Source organism: Bombus affinis, chromosome 1, assembly GCF_024516045.1.
Source record: "Bombus affinis isolate iyBomAffi1 chromosome 1, iyBomAffi1.2, whole genome shotgun sequence".
Lineage (NCBI taxonomy): Eukaryota > Metazoa > Arthropoda > Insecta > Hymenoptera > Apidae > Bombus > Bombus affinis.
In genome coordinates this window covers 8,662,238-8,678,816 of record NC_066344.1, presented here as the reverse complement: position 1 = coordinate 8,678,816, position 16,579 = coordinate 8,662,238, and the positions used below count along the sequence as shown (strand labels likewise).

Below are 16,579 nucleotides of genomic sequence, written 5' to 3'. Positions count from 1 at the left end.
TAATCATGTGGCTAATTCTCTGACGTATCCCTCGCTTCGTATAAGATATCGACAAATTACTTTACTCTAACAGAAAGCTTATATTATCTGACTATGATCTTCACGCGGATGTAATTCATGTGAGAACACGTATCAAGCAGCTCCTCAGTTATAAATAAGTATCTTTTATTTCCTCGAGATAAGATCGGTTAATAACACAAGGTGTTCTTAAACGTTTTGCTTTCAAATCATAACTACCCATCTGCTGCCGTTTCACGTTTGACACTGAGTTATCGGAGAAAAAGCGAACGATTCGAGGCGAGCATGGTGGACAGCCGGCTCTCGATATATCGAATAATCCACACGCAAGGATATACCTCCTTTTTTTTTTATTTGGCGAAGAAGGGATGCGGTGCGTACAGGTCTGACCGCTCATCTTGCATACCGAATAGACTACTAAGAATCCTTTTCTCGTATCCTTTACACGCGCGCCTCCCGCCAGTCAGCTCCTTTGCATCTTTCTCTATCTGCTCTCCCGTCGTTCCACCCTCTCGCTTTCTCTTTCTTTCTGTTTCTCATCTCGTCTGTCGCTGTTCGTGCGCCGTTTATCGCGGCGAGCAATATTCATCGCATTTGAATATCCTGCGGGCGGTATCTCGCGTACCGATCAGGATGTTGCGTCGATGTTGCCGTAAATCATAATTAGCCGCGCCTGAAAATTAAAAGTGGAGGAGGCAGACGCGGCGGGAACGAGAGGATCCTTTCCGCCGCGGCCGCAAAGCTTGCACGATCACCACCGCTCGTCCTTTACGCGCTCGATCCTCCATCATAATTTCGATATGTTTATCGTGCCGAACGATTAAAAGGATCGGCCACGTGGAACCCTTCGTGGCAATCGGAAGAAGTTCTGATCGTGCTCGTAATGCTCCAACGTTGCACAACTCACCGACGAAAACATACCGTAAGGACCTCGACACATGTACATATTCCCAAGAATTTTCATATTCATTGTATGTATGTATATTCTGGAGGATCGTGGAACAATAGAATATTGTCTGGGTCGCCTACAATTCCGGTATTTAGATTGTTCATTCTCCGAAAGAAACGCTACTAAAAATCTGTCCGTTTTATGAGAAAGATTATCCGATATCTCTAACGTGTAAGCGATGTAAAGTCAACCGGAAATACGAATCGTTTGGAACGCAGTGATCGTTTATGTTTCGCTCGCCGCAAAAGAGCTCACGGGTGGCGCGTGGGCCCAACGATAATTATTTATTATTCAGCTGTCATCATCTATTTGTGGCGGTCCGTCTTTCATGTACGAATCCAACCGGCCGGTTGTTAATTTTTATTAGTCGTGAGCGTGGATAGGGTTTCGGGACATGCCGAGAGAATCCTCTCGCCTCCGGACATCCTGTAATCTCTTGGGAGCTCTCTCGAGAGGCAAGGCGTCCGCCGGGTCGGAGCTTTCTTTGCTGTAATTATCATGCAGCATGGCCATGGTATTCCGCCCTCCGCATCCTTAATGAGCCCTTCGTCTAGCGTTGTGTCGCGTGCCGCGTCGTTTGCCAGCCGGTCGTCGCATCAACACGTTTCACGTAATTTTCCGTCGTGCTTTCTTCGAAAGCCTCGTTATAGGTCATTGAATGCAGCCGTGGCTACGTGTCGACGAATGATTATAGCACCGTGACGTCGACGATTAGGGTGAGCCATGGGAATCGTGACCGAGAGGGCTCTCACATGTTTGGAAATACATTTGTCTTTAAAGCGATGGTAATTTTTATTTGCACGAATATTTTCTTGGTGTGGGTCTTGCTGATTTATTTTTTATATGTATATATTAGAAACGTTTTTGTGCCATCTATTTGCTTGTTTACTTACTCTTCTATTAGTTGGTTTACTAAGTTACTAAGTTACATTTGGTTGATAATTACTGATCACTTAATGATCATATTTTACTTGTAGCCTGTGTGTATAGTGGATTTATAGAAACAAGTCAGATTTGGAGCAGAACAATTTACTTCCGAGTTACTAAAGTGTTTCGTAACTCCTCGTTCGCGCCAAAGAAAGGAAATATTAAAACGATGCCACCAAGTTAATGCGGTTATTCGTAGTCATCGGGCTTCGGGGCTACAGAGCCCTGGCTCGTTTTTATGTAAATTCGCTGAAAATGTGGGTGGTAAAGAATACTATTAAGAGTTGTATCTCCGTGAGAATTTTCGTAATCGTATGTATATTCCTTGCTCTTTTCACAGAATACAATATCCGTTGTAACGGGGTGGTATTCCGGCGGCGTTAACGCTACGTCGAAACTTTATGCGTCCACGTCGGTCTGGTCATCCAACGGGAAGAAACATCGTTTGTTTTTCGATGATACCGCGCTTTCTTCCGCAACTTACGCTCTTGAATGCTCGCGGGCGGAGTGGCACGCGGAACGAAGCAACAAGAAAGCTGCTTTTACTTCGACACTTGGAGGAGGACGCGTTCTAATTAGGATCACGCGTGTTCGCCTCTTCTACGGTGTAGTCTTGTCGGTAGTTCGTCCTTTCCTGGAGTCGGGAGAAAGAGCGAGACCGTGCTAGATACTCATCGTAAAGGTACCTAACACGGGCATGCCGAACTTGGAATTTCTCTCGTATAGTTCCGCATACATTAGGGACCTTCTAGGTGAAACTTGCAGGGTAGTTTGCCTCCTGGCAAAAGGAGCGAGCTCTCGTCGAGGGCTGCGAGGCGTTCGGCGTACTGAAGGACGAGCAGCAGCTACGCCGTGGCTGGGTCGAGGGTGTAAACCGCACAAAGTAATCTTACAGAATGTATATGCAAAGAGGTTCACCGACGTAGAACGGGCGAGGCTCGAGGGGTGGGGAGAGCACAGCTTGCATGATCCCATCCGCGACAACATCGACAAGACACCCCCAGAGGCAAACTTACCTCATAGTTCGAAGACTCTTCGACCTTTGCACGCTATCATCGTCTTTGCGATGCTTTTTATCCCAGTTACGAGACCGTACTTTTCTCCCGGAATTTAATCAATGAGCGCCGCGCGAAACGGATACGATATTACCTGAGCGATGATATCGACGTCGAATTAGGGAAAGTATTACGTACACCGGTGAAATATTTTCGTCGTTCTTTCGTTGGTACAAGTTTGGGAGACGTTATTAATGGTTCATTGGTTCTTGACACGCTACAGATAGACTGATATCGTGGAACCTTGGTAAAAGTAAATTGGTTTATGTCCTGTTCTCTTAATTAAACGAATCGAGTCGAACTCCAGTGACAAATGATCGCGTTTCGTAAATAAGAAACTTGCTTTTCTCTATTAGGTCTCTCTTTCTTCTTGTAATCAAATCTAACGTGACACATAGATAGGTCGAATATCATAGATATTTAATTCGTCAGGAAATATTCTCTGATAGATTGTCGATTCTATGATAGTCAGACGTCGATAAAATTTAATAACCGGTCCAGATAATTACAAGTCGCGTCGAAGGGTGGTGGGGTCGTTCGACTGGGTAATAATTTATCGGCAAACAAGAATATCGAGATCGGCGGACGCGATGATGCGCGACCCAATTTCCTTGACGCCATCGAGCACAGGACAAATTCACCCGTACCTTCCGAGATACACGGCGCACCAATATAAACAAGCTTGTCTACAGAAGTAGTTAGCACCTACTGTTCCCCATGTAACAGTGCTAGATACGCCTAACAGGTCTGCCGACATTTATTCCAGCCTATTACGAGTTAATCTTGGAAGCATACATAGCGCGCATTATCATTTAAATTGGTGCCGTTCTACACGCGCATTAAATTTGTTTGCTTAACGGCCGCCTCGTGCCGTACGCCCTCGCGCTTCCGCAGGAATTTTTAATGTCTTCATGCAAAGGTGACTGTATACTGATGGAGAGGTGACAAAAAATAGCTGTAACCCTACTATTTTTCATTCCGTGTGTATCTCTAAATAAAGATACCCATTAAGTATATCTCATTCGTTTGATTCGTCTTTTCAAACATCGCAATGGAGATTCTATTCGTTTTTTTCTTTTCAATCAGAAAACGTTAATAGTCGTCCATAACTAACTTCGCTAGGACGATCGAAATTTGATAAGGTACTAAAAAATGCGAAGGACATTTGTCGTAATAGAAACAACTGTACCGAGTCGAATCGCTTGATTTCTTCGTTTCGTACGCACCATTCACCGGAGACTAAGTACCTTCGTCGGCGGGTGTCCGTCTCCCGTTGTGACAGTCAGAGAATGCGTCGAAAACTGATTGTGACTGTCACGATAGCGAACGAGTCTCCACCCTTCCGGGTCACGTCGTTCTTGGTGGTCCGGTTATGGGACAGGGATTTTTTTTTTTTTACCGCCTAGGCGTAGGTCCGCTCGATGACCTTCCATTGACAAATTGAACGAATCTGTGTTCGGTCGACGTGGAAGCTATCAAACGAATTATAGAAAACGAAGATTCTCACGCAGAAGAGAAGCAAGAGAGGAAAGAAATCATAGTGTTTTGTTTCGTGACTGTGCGTATTGTAATTCATCGTCCTTATAACAGTTCGTCCTTTATTTTTATCAAAGACAAGGGAGACATACATTGTAAATTCATTAGAAAGTTTTGAGTCAGGCCGCGTCTCGTGGTCAAGAGTGTCTGAACAAATGGTTGTCAGTAGATCGAAGGAGGCGTAGTTCTTACACGACATTAGCCGCAGATAAAGGCAGATACTGTCTCCAATCCTGAAACGCACGGCAGGAGCGTAGGTATCTTCTTACTGATCGACCGGATGAAACCGGGGAATGACCGATCGAGCGATGGCATTCCTTTCTGCTTGGAAGGCAGAACATGGATGAAGACGCGTAATTTGTTATCGGCACTGTAAAATGCATTCCACAGTCGCAGGAAAGAAGGGTGCGGATCGTTGCGAATTCCGATTACACTTTTCAGTACATACGTTATATTGAAATATTCAGATTAATTTCTGGAAATCGTCGAATGTCTTATTAACAAACGTTCATTCGGACGAAGAATGTAAGAATTAAGAAACGTTTCTTTCCATCGAATGTGTGTATTCTAGCCTGAAGATACTTTAGAATTATTTTCCATTGTGCTTCCGTTACGTTCTACAATTTCTCCTAGAAATATAACCCAAACTTAGGTATCTTCTGTCAGCTGAACGACCGTTATTTTATCTTCGAATATATCGACGATCGGGTTCTCGCTTAAACGCCTTGTTCCTTGGAAGAAGCATATCTGTTGGAAGTTAATAATGTCTCTTTCACCGTCCGTGTAGAGAAACCGATACGGTTGGTCCGCCCTCGGTTCGATCTCTCAGAGAGTCTCGCGAGGTCGTCTGCATGACATTCCGGAGTCCTTTCTTTCAACCGATACAAGGACGATATCGTCCGATGCGAATCTTTCTTCGCCGCGAGGATAATCTTCCGTTAAACGCTGGTGCCTCGGTGGCCGCGAGGACCTAAGCTCGTACTTTATGCTAGTCCATGGTACCGGTAAGCCAGGAGTGTACCTTATCAGGAATCTGAGTCGCGCAGTGAGCGGCTATTTGTATTCATAAGTCCGCGGGAGGCCGGCGCTCGCTCCTTGGGCCCTGAGTCCCGGGGCCCGTCCTAGCTTCTATTGGGACCACGCCGTTCCCCAGGGATATCCGACCGTAGCCTGGCATCGCTCGGTCGTGCTCGAAGAAAATGGGAGAACGATGGAGAAGCAGAACGGCAGAGGGCCACGTCATTCAACCGAGGCGCCCTTCTCGCGGACATCTTCGAACGGCCAAAGTTCCACAGTGTGCGTGTACGTGTGCACGTTCCTCTTGGTTGCTGTATATGCCGCGTGTCGGAGAATGTGACCAGTCATCGGGTTATTTAATTTTTCGAGGCACCCCTGTTGCGCATGTTTGCTCAGCCCCGCTGTGAGCACAAATTACCTCGCGACCGAATCACCTCCAGCGAAATATTCGGTCCTCGTCCTCGTCTACTCCTCCCCACGTGGCCGCTGCCAATGGCAAACTGCCATTCATGTCGGTCACACTTCGTGCCAGTATACTCTATTCCCTCCTCCTTTGCATTAGAGGCCGTCTTCGTGGAAACAATACGCTCGACCGTATCTCGATCGTTTTTTGCATCGTTCTTTGGTACGTACAAACTCTCAAGTTGATTCCTCGAAGAAAAGGATCATGAGAGATTGTTGACGGAGTGTTTCTTTTGACTGGTTTCCCAGCGATGCATCAAGCAGGGACACGGTAAAGGAAATGGTTCATTAGACGCGACGATTGATCTACTGTTCTGATAATTAGTTCTGGACGGGTGTTCGATGTACAAGAGGCGCTCGGGGTTCATCCGCTGCAATTGCGGGGGTGTTGCAGCGTAGCACCAGCTGACCCCCTTACGTACAGAGGACACGAGACCAAAACGGACATGGCTACGTCCTGCGACGTAGTCTAGGCGCGTATATATACGGTCAGCCCACCTCGCTATCTATATGCTAATCCATTGAGATGGTACCCGCAGATTACACCTCGGAATTAGCCCAGAGACTGGGGTATCAGGGCCGCACAGACAGGCCGACCTGTACCTATACGTACCTTTATCCCACCTTATACACGTAACCTGTCCCGTCGAGCGCCTGCTCTCGCCCTGCACTTACAAGCCCGTGTGTATAGACTTCCATACGTACACAGGTAGACACGGGCACACGTACAGGTGTGTACGCGTACCTGGTGGAACCGTGGCTCCGCGTTTGGCGGAGGACCTCGGTGACTCGGCACTTCCAGTTCGTTAGCCCGTGTTAATAACGTTAAAGAGGATGCGATAAACTCGTTAGGAGACGAAACTACGCTCGAGGATGGTTAAGCCTGATCGTCGTGAGCTTACGTCGTTTCTTTCATTAGTGGATTTGCTTATAACCGAAAGGAAATTCATGAATGAACGTAGTGTATTTTTGAACGTTAGGAATAAGATAAGGATAGAGAGAAATAATTTCGAATAATCTTGGAATAATCCGGTGGTTGAGTGACAACCATAATGGCTCACAGAATCATTTCGTCGGAGTAGAATCGCGTCGATTAGCATTGTAGAAGGTCCTTGAAACAGTGACACTGCCGGCAGGACAATCGACCGACGACATTCGTACGATAGTTGTGCGCTCGAGCACCATGGTAAATTTATTAGTCGACGAGAATATGATCGCGTGACGCGTATTGCGGGACCGAGCTACACCGAGGAACACGATAGGTACCTACGAATATAATCCTGTCAACGGAGGCCGGCCGGAGGATGGGAGGTGCGGAGCAGCGTCGATGCTGCATGTTCTCTATCCGGACCAAATTCGACGTGCCGCTTCGCGAAAATACGAGCTGCCGGTTATGAATTACTCCCAATTCCACCATAGCGCCGGCTCAGCTAATAATCGTCTCTATGTCGAATTTCTCTGGCGTCGTGTAATCGTTCGATGCTTGCCTTGTCGAGCGTGCTCGGCACCCAGTCTCTTCGTACTTCGATATAAAAAATTGCTCTGACCCAAGGAACAATTCCATTATTGGTTCTTTCGAATTTCATAATTATCCTTGTGATTCGTATTAAACGTTTTGCGTTAAGAAACTTCTGTATCTTTCGAGTTTCATAGTCCACGTGTTAAAATAAATATTCTATTTGTAATCCTGTTTATACTTTACAATTAAACTGGTTGTCCGCACGCTTGGTCGATGCAATAGAATCTTCCAATTATTCTGAGTAGTGCATTCGAATTAGATAAAACGCATTTGCATACTGTAGATTTTTTGTCTTGAAACCAAACAACAAAGCAGAAAAAAAGAATATCCTAGTGTTTTACAAGATACCTTCATTGTCTCTATACAAGTATCTTTTCATTTATCCGACGTAAAATTTGTTAATTTTTGATCCAAAGAATTTTTACCACATCCATCATCCATCTCTTTACAATCGAATATCGAGAGCAGGCGAAGAGAATCCCGGACGAACAAAGCAAACCTGTATCTCCGATTCAGGGAGACGCGGTGTCGCGCGATTCACCCATTCCGCGTGTCCAATTCAAACAGCGGTCTGCACTTCGGCGCGATTTCGTCCGACTCTGGACTAAACCTTGGATTATGATCCCGGACGATAGCAGCCGATGGAAATGGCGTTAGGTAGGTGGGCACCGGGCTAGGTGTAGGCATTATGGTGGTCGTTGGGAGGCGTCGCCGAACGGAACGCTGAATCACCCAGCGAGAGTTTTCCTGTCAGCGGCAGTACGGTCGCCACCATCCGACGAAGCCCCGTGGAATTGCCTCGTACGGCCACGAAATGAATGCGCGAACGCCCATTAGGGGAATAAATCAGGCCAATGTTATCCGCAGCGTTGCATAATCGATCTCGCGCGCACCACTAATCCGGGCCTAATCGTTCGTCCACTGTCAGCGCGTCAGAAAAGTTCCTCCTAACGATGCTCGTTAGAGAGGACCGAGCTTCTACCTTTCACGGTGGAGAACTTTCGGTATCGGGGATGATCTAGGGAATTCTGGTAGGAGTTCTGCAGCTCTAACATAAATCGAATACAGGAAAAGTGATTGTGAAGATGTAGTAAGTAGGTAGATATTGCACTTGGCTAATTGAACACGAGTCGGGATTTTATTCGGTCAGTTATCGATAGTTTGTATCTCTAATTCCTCTTTGATTCAAAGAACTACTGGCGATAGATATGACCGATAAACGAATCAAATCCCAAACATTTATACAAACGAAAGATACAGGTTTTCCGAGTAATCGATTGGATAATTTAATAAATAGAGAAAGGTTTCCCCGATCGGACAAAACGAGGGGATAAACGTTCCAATATAAATGGGACGAAATAATCCATAAACTCGATAATTACGTAAATCGTGAGTAGTGTATAATCTTTTAAGTGGTACCCGCAAACAGGCAGATTATTAATAGTCGGCGGTGGTCGAACGTTAACGGGCACATTAAATAGATATCCAGCTTTAATTCGTGAAATCGATCCTCCTTCCTCCCTGCTGCCCCATCTCTCAGGTCCGGTGGCTTTACGTCCGTCGTGTAGCAGGGATAAATTCGAGGGTGCGGCGAGTCGCGAAAATGTTTGGTTAGCATTCGGCTTATTGGCCGGCGAATGTTCGTGCTCTGTTAGGCATGTATGGATGGCCCCCAGGTTATAATAAAGCTAATTCTGCGGTGCTCTTGAGGCAGCTCGTGCCGCAACATGTTTTGCCTCCGCCATCCCGCACCAGCCCGCCACCGCCACCGCCCTTCCCCTTCTGACTCCTTTTGCCGTTTCACCGATATCCAACCCTCCCGACTCTTCACCTCCTGACTCTGGTACTCTCTGTTTCTCTCCTCTCCACTGCCTTCTTCCACGCGCTCGAACAACCGAATATATTTATACGCCCCCTCGGAGGGGTAGCACACGTCCGTTTATTAAAACGTTTCCACCCCGAAGAACAACCGCACGCGCTCACACCGCCTTCGCTTTTATTTCTCTCTCTTTCTCTCTCTGTTTCTCTCTTTTTCTCCAGCTTTCTGCTTCATTCAGTTTTTGCGTTCTTTTCATTGTCCCGAAAAGAGAAAAGCACCGGTGAACGTGAGCCAACACGTGCACCGCTGTTCGAGTATCTGCGCGCGTTTCTCTATGGCTACATTCTCGAAATTAACCGGAGAGGCGTATTTAATTTAATTAGAACAGGGAGAGAATGTTTTGGAATCAACGTCGACGCGGCGCACACTTGCGTTAACAGCGAGATGGTCATGGAAATTCCTCCCTTTGTGTTCGTTTCTAGAGCCGTTACGCTCGTTGTTTCTCCCAGCGATCTAGCATTAACGCGGTACTTCGCTATTTCTTTTTCTCCCATCCTCTTTCGAGGGGGTAAGATAATAGAGTTTGAGCAAATCGTGGAACCGTGAAGCGAGTCGACAATATTTGACACCGTATCTCGGAAGTTGTCGAAAAAGTTGGCAGCGAGAAAAAGTTTTAAACGCGTGTCTGGATCCTCCAGAAGTTTGCCACCTCTCGAAACACGTTTGTATATGTACGTATCTCTGATCGAAGAGTCAAATCGTTCCACGTACTTGCCGTGCATGAGAGCCGTATAGATACGTACCGTATGTTGGCGTATTTAGCGAATTAAAAAGTTCCATGGTGGAATTTAAATTGCTCCTGCTCAGGGGTTCGCGTAATCGTAACGGTTATATAAATAACGACGAGTAAAAAATTAGTCCCGAGATAATATCTAAGGGGCGTCTACGCGCAGCGTGAAGTCGTGATAGTCGACGAAATTCATGGAACGAGCTGTACAGCTCTGACAGGCGCCGTGTTACGATCGATTAAATGAACAGTCCAGACGGAGGGTATAACGACGCCGTTGCATTAATTAATTCTCGGTGATCTCAATTAAAATATTAATTACGGAGAAACAATGACTCGCTGACGGGTCCAGGCGCCGATGAGGATAGATCTGTCTTTTCTCTTTTCTCTTTTTCCTCCCTTCCTATACCTGCGACTCGTTCCGTTCTCGATCTCGCTGGCAACGATGAATCAGAGAAGCCATCGTAGCGATGTTATTACGATTACCGTCCGTCTATAAGCTTATCTGATAACCACCCCATTATAGTGGTGACTCTCGCGGGATCGGAATCGTTGACTCGTCCGTCTATCCAATCGTTCGCGTTCGTTGTTGCGCCAACACGGGACAAGACCATTTGCATATTTCTGGACCAAGCTATCGGAGGAAACAAGTGTCTCCTCCCGGCCATTTACGTCGAGCGTCCGGTCGTTGGAAAATCAACCAAACCTACCGGTGACAAGAATCTTAACGTCCTGACTTTTTAACCGGTATATCGGCGATGTTCCACTTATCAGAAACCGAGAAAGCGAACAAGTTCCTGGACAAGTTGTCGTTCGTTGTTCGCCCCTCGAGTGCCGACTGGCTGTCAGAAGCCAACCGAATTCGTTGTTGACCCGTTGGTTCGCGTGGTTATTGTTAAACAGGCCGGACAATAACAACCGCTTATTGAAAATACGATTGTCGAATCACTGATGGAGGATAACGCTCTGGGCACGTCCATAATAAAGACTATCCCCCATCCGTGTGTACCGATGCATTTGCACGAGGCACGGACAACTCTGCCGGGAGAGTGGCCGTAGCACATGAAAGCTGGGAACGTAGCTCGCTGCACCACCTGACGCGACGGGGGGTCAGTGGTTCTCACTCGTCCTTTGATTGGTAGGAAAGAGAGGGGCGGGGGATATATCGCGATGACACACGCCACGAAGAGATCATCGGACTCGAGCGATCGAGCGAATTTGCATACCACAAGAGGAACGTTAAGCGTTAGGGATTACCCTGCGAAATTAAATTAAGCGCGGAATGCGCGAGCTGTGCGAGGCAGGCTTCTTAAGCTGGCAGCGCTGATCGCCCTCTCGAATCACGATTTCACTTAAAGACACGCAAGGTGGTGTCGATCGATAGAGATATATCGGGCCCGGCTAATGATGACTCGACCGAATTCAACTTCTACCCCTCCCGCTCCTTCGTTGAAAGTAATTTACGAGGAGTCACGATTGATTCGGATACGAGTGTCGATGTGAGCACCTCGAACGGACGATGCAGCCGTGACGAGTGAAAATACAAACAGTTTAACAGGGATGAGTAGTCGTTTAGCGTTCTTGGGATCAGCCGCTCCTCACTGCCTCCTCTTCCTTCTTCTCCGACTTCTTCTTTTTCCTCTTCTTTTTCCTTCTCTTTTTTCGAATGTCTCGTGGACGTACATAGGTGTGGTCGTGTGTTGCGAAAGTGTCGCAGAAATCGAGAGGGTTGTGTTTTACGTTTGTTGAGTGCACTTTGCTTCGAAGGGTTAGTTGCGATTACTTTCACTCATAAATAAATGAAATATTGTAAATTCTACCAATTACGATATCAATTAATATCGATGGCGAATTCTCGAAACGATTACGAGAAGAATATATCCCTCCCTTTCTTAAACAATCGAGTCAAGAAGTAAAAGTGGACAGGTCGTTGGATGTAAAAGGTATCGGTTCCAAACTTCTACGAGACCATTAGCAGCGTTCCGCGATCCTGATAGAGACCCACTTTATCCGGCAAACAGCGCTGAGACAAAGTTCGCCGCAGGCTGGTTAAAACGCTTGCCCTCGGCCCGGTGGTGGCCGACAGGGGTTGCGTAAGTTGGTCCAACCTCCTGCGGTCTTGCGTCAGAGAATCAATTATTGGATCCGTATATCAATCTGATGACCGAAGCACGTTCGTGGTGCGCGGCTCCCCGCTGCTTTTACGCATTTTCTTCTCCCCGAGCTCTCCGTGGCCCTTGTGGCGTTCGTAACCGCGAGGGCACGTTGTTCACCGTAAGAAAGACGAAGATAGAAATAAAGCGGGAGAAAGAGGGAACGTGGTTCTCCGTATGGCTCTGCAGGACCATATAGAGCGATCGCGCGCCAACGACCGGTTCCCTCATGGTGTTTCACGGCGATTCACCGTTCGCCCCGTCGCGCGTGACGTAGCACGTAATGTTGATTTCTCGAGCGACTGACTGATTTTCTTCTTTTCCCCGCAGGGCGCCGACGAAGATGACAGCGCTTCCGTTGCCTCGGTAAGTTCATCGTGCGAGTCTTCCGTGGATCTTGATTATCATACGCGAGCCAGCCCGCGAACACTTGGACTGTATGTGTGAGAAGAGAGACGATAGATTCGGTTCGAACGGATTGCGCGTCTTGGCATGATTAACGCACGCGGCCTCTGCACGGAGATCTTAATTAAAATTTTCCCCTTCTAATCGAACCATGGATCTCTCTTCGACGCGTTCCTGTTCGTGTTGGCCGTTATCGTTTGCTGGCTCGATATCGCGAGTAACCCCTGTTAATTGAGGCAATTATCGCTTTGGGAAGTAGCAACTGGACGGGAAGTCACGGGAGTGGTTGGTCAGAGCGGCGCAAGGGGATTATCAGGCATTGGCGAAATTGGCCACGGAAGAACCTCGCCTCACCCGACTCAAGGTATGTCAACTTTTTATGATCGCCATTTAATTCGAGCATGTTTTCTCGTTTGCTTTTTACTTTGTCGAAATGCCAGCAACGTCGAGTAAGATATAGGCGTTTTATATAAGTGTGACGTGTTATCTCGAACGACCCGAATAAAGACGGCAGACGTCTCTCGTAAATTTCTTTCGATTTATCTAAAGCGGTCTCTCCGTCCCTCCCTTCGTCTCGGTTGCGTGTACGATCGGTTAAAAAATTGTAGATTCGCGAGCGATTTGTCGTCCCGTGTGTTTAACGTGTTCACGTAGAGAAAGGGGCGCGCTGGTCCGCGCAATGGATCTCATTGAATTACGGCCACGCCGCCTCGGGTGATAATGACAAAGGTGGCGGGCCAGAGGTTCGGAAATATAATTACGGTGTGGCTTACCGTAGGCCTGGGATCAGGCCGTTATTACACGCACGGCAGAACTTAACACCTGCGGCGTTGTAAATTCGCCGTTTTCGCGCGCCACCATTGACAGGTCAATAAATCTAAGAGCCCCCGTGGCAATCAGGCAGCCGGTGTATACCAAACCGCCAATATGTGGAACGGATCACCAGTGTCCGATAGGGAACGAGTTAAGGATTACTCACACTATCGATTTCACTTATAATCCGTACACTGAGAATCAAAGACAAGAAAGAAGATTTACCATGGAGGGTAGTAAATAGCTCTAGTTCGATCGCACCTCGAAAGCAACTTTCTACTTTCCCCTCCTTAGAACTAGAAAATTCACCTTGTGCAATCGAAGACCGAGAAAAATGCCGCGACTACACGTATCATAGAAACCGTGTCAATCGTATTCTACACGTTGCTTTCTTCGAAACGGTTAATTAAGCTAAAACGACTATCGTGTACAAAGCGTCGTCCGATGATCATAGCGGCACTAGACCGAGCGATAAAAACTATTCACCGCGACGTGGTCGTTTCTGTTAACACGCGTCGTTTTCTGGCCTGAATAGTTTGAACCGGCCTTAACGGCCGTTCACGGTCGGTGTCGATGGAAAAGGCGGAGAGGAAGGAACAAGGGGATGAAACGGCTGGAAAGTGGGGATGTAGCACGAGGTAGCCTGTGGAGGTGGTGGTCTGCGAAAGGGGTGGAGGCGGCTGAACCGCACAGGGGCTGCGTGCTGAATTCATTCCGCTGGACAAGGTAGCCCCACACCCCGGTTCAGGCCACGTCCGCCTCATCCCTTGGGATAAATTGGTCGAACCCGCGTGTTTGCGGATAACATCGCCGCGATATACGCTCGCCTATGGCCGCCGTACGAACGTAACCATACACTGCTCCCTTTTTGCGACGAGTCTCGCGCTCGCGGAAATTGGCAACGAACTCCGGTCTCTCTGTTGTCTTTTTCGCGTCTCTGCTCTCTCCCTGCAGCATCGTACACGCGCCGTCTATCACGCGGCCGTGCTACCGCTTTTGCATGGCTCTCGCATCTACTACCCGAATAAAACGCGGAAAATGTTTTTCCTGTTGGAAATCGTACTTTCATTTCGCTGCCGCGTTTCCTCTTTCTCCTTTACGTCGAAACTTACATTTTCTTGCAAAAGGAAGATAGTTTATATGCATATTTCCGTGTAATCGATTTCTTTCTGTCCGCTTTCGTTAATGCGACATTTGTTTTCCGAAGTGGTCGATCGGTATATGTGGTAGTAATATTCCGATCTTTGATTAATATAAAAATTTATTCTCTACGGAGTACTCGAGTGACCACTACCATCTCGTTGACCGAGGCTTCGACACATGGATATGTATATATATATTAATCCATCGATGAATATGCAACGGTCAGGCGAGGAGAGAATGCCAGAGCGATGGGATGTGGGAGACAAAGTGAAGCAAACGACATGGGGGTGTCGTTTGTGGGTGGGAAGGGGAACGTCGGTAGGCATTCCAATTACTCCCCCTCCGGTAATTAAATCAACACGGAAGCTAATCAACGTTGGTACCATGCTCGACGTTTCTCTCCCCTTTGCCGAATTTTTGCTTGGATAAATAAATCGGACGATTAGCCGATAACCAATCGGAAAATCGTGTTTCACGGTTGATCGCGGTACGAAGATGTCGATGAATAATTGAGAGGGACCGAATGGCCCGTAAAAATTAACTCGTATCCTTCGGACGAGACGTTGTACAAATTTCAACAAGATCGATAACGGGTTTCGACTATGGCCGATAAAAAATTCAGCACAAAAGCTCGATCGATCTGTTTTCTTTTCTCCTTTTCTTTTTTCATTGAGTCACCTCGCATCGATTAGCCATCAGGCGTCGATCGGTCGTATCGGTATCCGCGCGCTTTTGTGCGATTGTTCACGAGCCACCGTCAACAGTCACACCGCGTAGCTTTCTTTTCTCGCGGATGGTTTACGAGCCCGTATTAAAGAGTCGTTCGCACACACGTGGCCTACGTGATCGGTGGCCGAACGTCGTAGACGGCCATTGTATTCGCTGGGTCAGGTGTACGTCGTCGTCCGGGTACCGTGTGCCCATTATACTTTATTAACGGACGCGTCTGGCATCGCGATAGATTCGCCCGTTCGATTTCTGCGTCCCCCTACAATGCAGGACGGCTGCATCGGTCTGACACGACGTTTGACTCTGCTCCATTATACTTGATTCAGTGGGATCGTTAGCAATCCGTTTTTGTCGCTTTCGACAGGTGCGATGTGCTAACCCTTTTCATTCGCATCTCCTCAAATATGGCATATCTCGTCTTGGTTTCGAGTTTGAACTTGCACCGTAACATAGAAAAATCTTCGAAACGAAAAAGAAAGGACAAAAGTATCTAGAGGGTCTGAAACGAAGTTCACGAAGACGCGCAAGAAGGAAGAAACCAAGCGAACGAAAGATCAGAACGAAAAGCTGTTAAGAACGATCACAACGTTATATATTGGCGGATGAGCGAAGCGCGGGTTTAGCATCCGTCCGTGTATTTATCAGCTGGTATCGGTTGGTTTAATAACGCCAGGCAATCAGAAGGTGTTCCCTCCTACCTACTTGTGCATTCGCTGCCCCCACGTCTCTGCCGGTCGATAAATAATAACCATTTGTATCGGATTCTAATTACTCGCTCTAAGCAAACAAATAAACGGCAGGTCGGGAAGACGCAGCACCGTGAGAGGCAGGCTTAATGTTATGGTGGCTGCAGGCTGATTTAAGGAGTGTGGGACCGCCCACCTCGAAGATGCATCTACAGCCCGACCATCGGTCCACCTGTTATGAGTGTTTCAACGCCACTGTGCGTTCCTTTTTTTCTCTGGAGCTCGCCTCGATACCTGTTGCCGATACCAGAGCCGAGAAAAATATCGGAAATACCGTGGCGTAATTAAATTGCCAGAAACCGTGATCATCGAACACGTTGATTCTCATCAGGGGAGAATGAAAAAGCTAAGATAAATAAGAAGAAAGAGGCAAAAAGAATAATCATTGGACAAACCATTTAATCCCGTCTTGGTAAAATTGTCCACCGTCGCGACGTATTATAAGAGAACGTCCTGCGGCTGAACGGTGACCGATACTCGCGCATGCGCGCGCGAGAACCC

At 47.3% G+C, this 16,579-nt stretch overlaps 3 protein-coding genes across 3 annotated transcripts in view; 2 read left to right on the top strand and 1 right to left on the bottom strand.

Annotated features, from left to right (window-relative positions):
* Positions 1-16,579, top strand: part of LOC126920420 (ankyrin repeat domain-containing protein SOWAHB-like) — a 97,307-nt gene that overhangs the window by 2,656 nt on the left and 78,072 nt on the right. The window contains exons 5-6 of the mRNA XM_050730760.1: positions 12,573-12,608; positions 12,907-13,011. Coding sequence (XP_050586717.1) covers positions 12,573-12,608; positions 12,907-13,011 — 141 coding nt within the window. The remainder of the gene's footprint in view (positions 1-12,572; positions 12,609-12,906; positions 13,012-16,579) is intronic.
* Positions 1-16,579, bottom strand: part of LOC126919129 (uncharacterized) — a 102,074-nt gene that overhangs the window by 9,455 nt on the left and 76,040 nt on the right. The window lies entirely within an intron of this gene.
* LOC126920451 (uncharacterized) overlaps positions 5,762-16,579 on the top strand; it is a 104,420-nt gene continuing 93,602 nt past the window's right edge. Inside the window, exon 1 of the mRNA XM_050730821.1 lies at positions 5,762-5,766. The gene's annotated coding sequence lies outside the window, so the exon portion shown is untranslated. The remainder of the gene's footprint in view (positions 5,767-16,579) is intronic.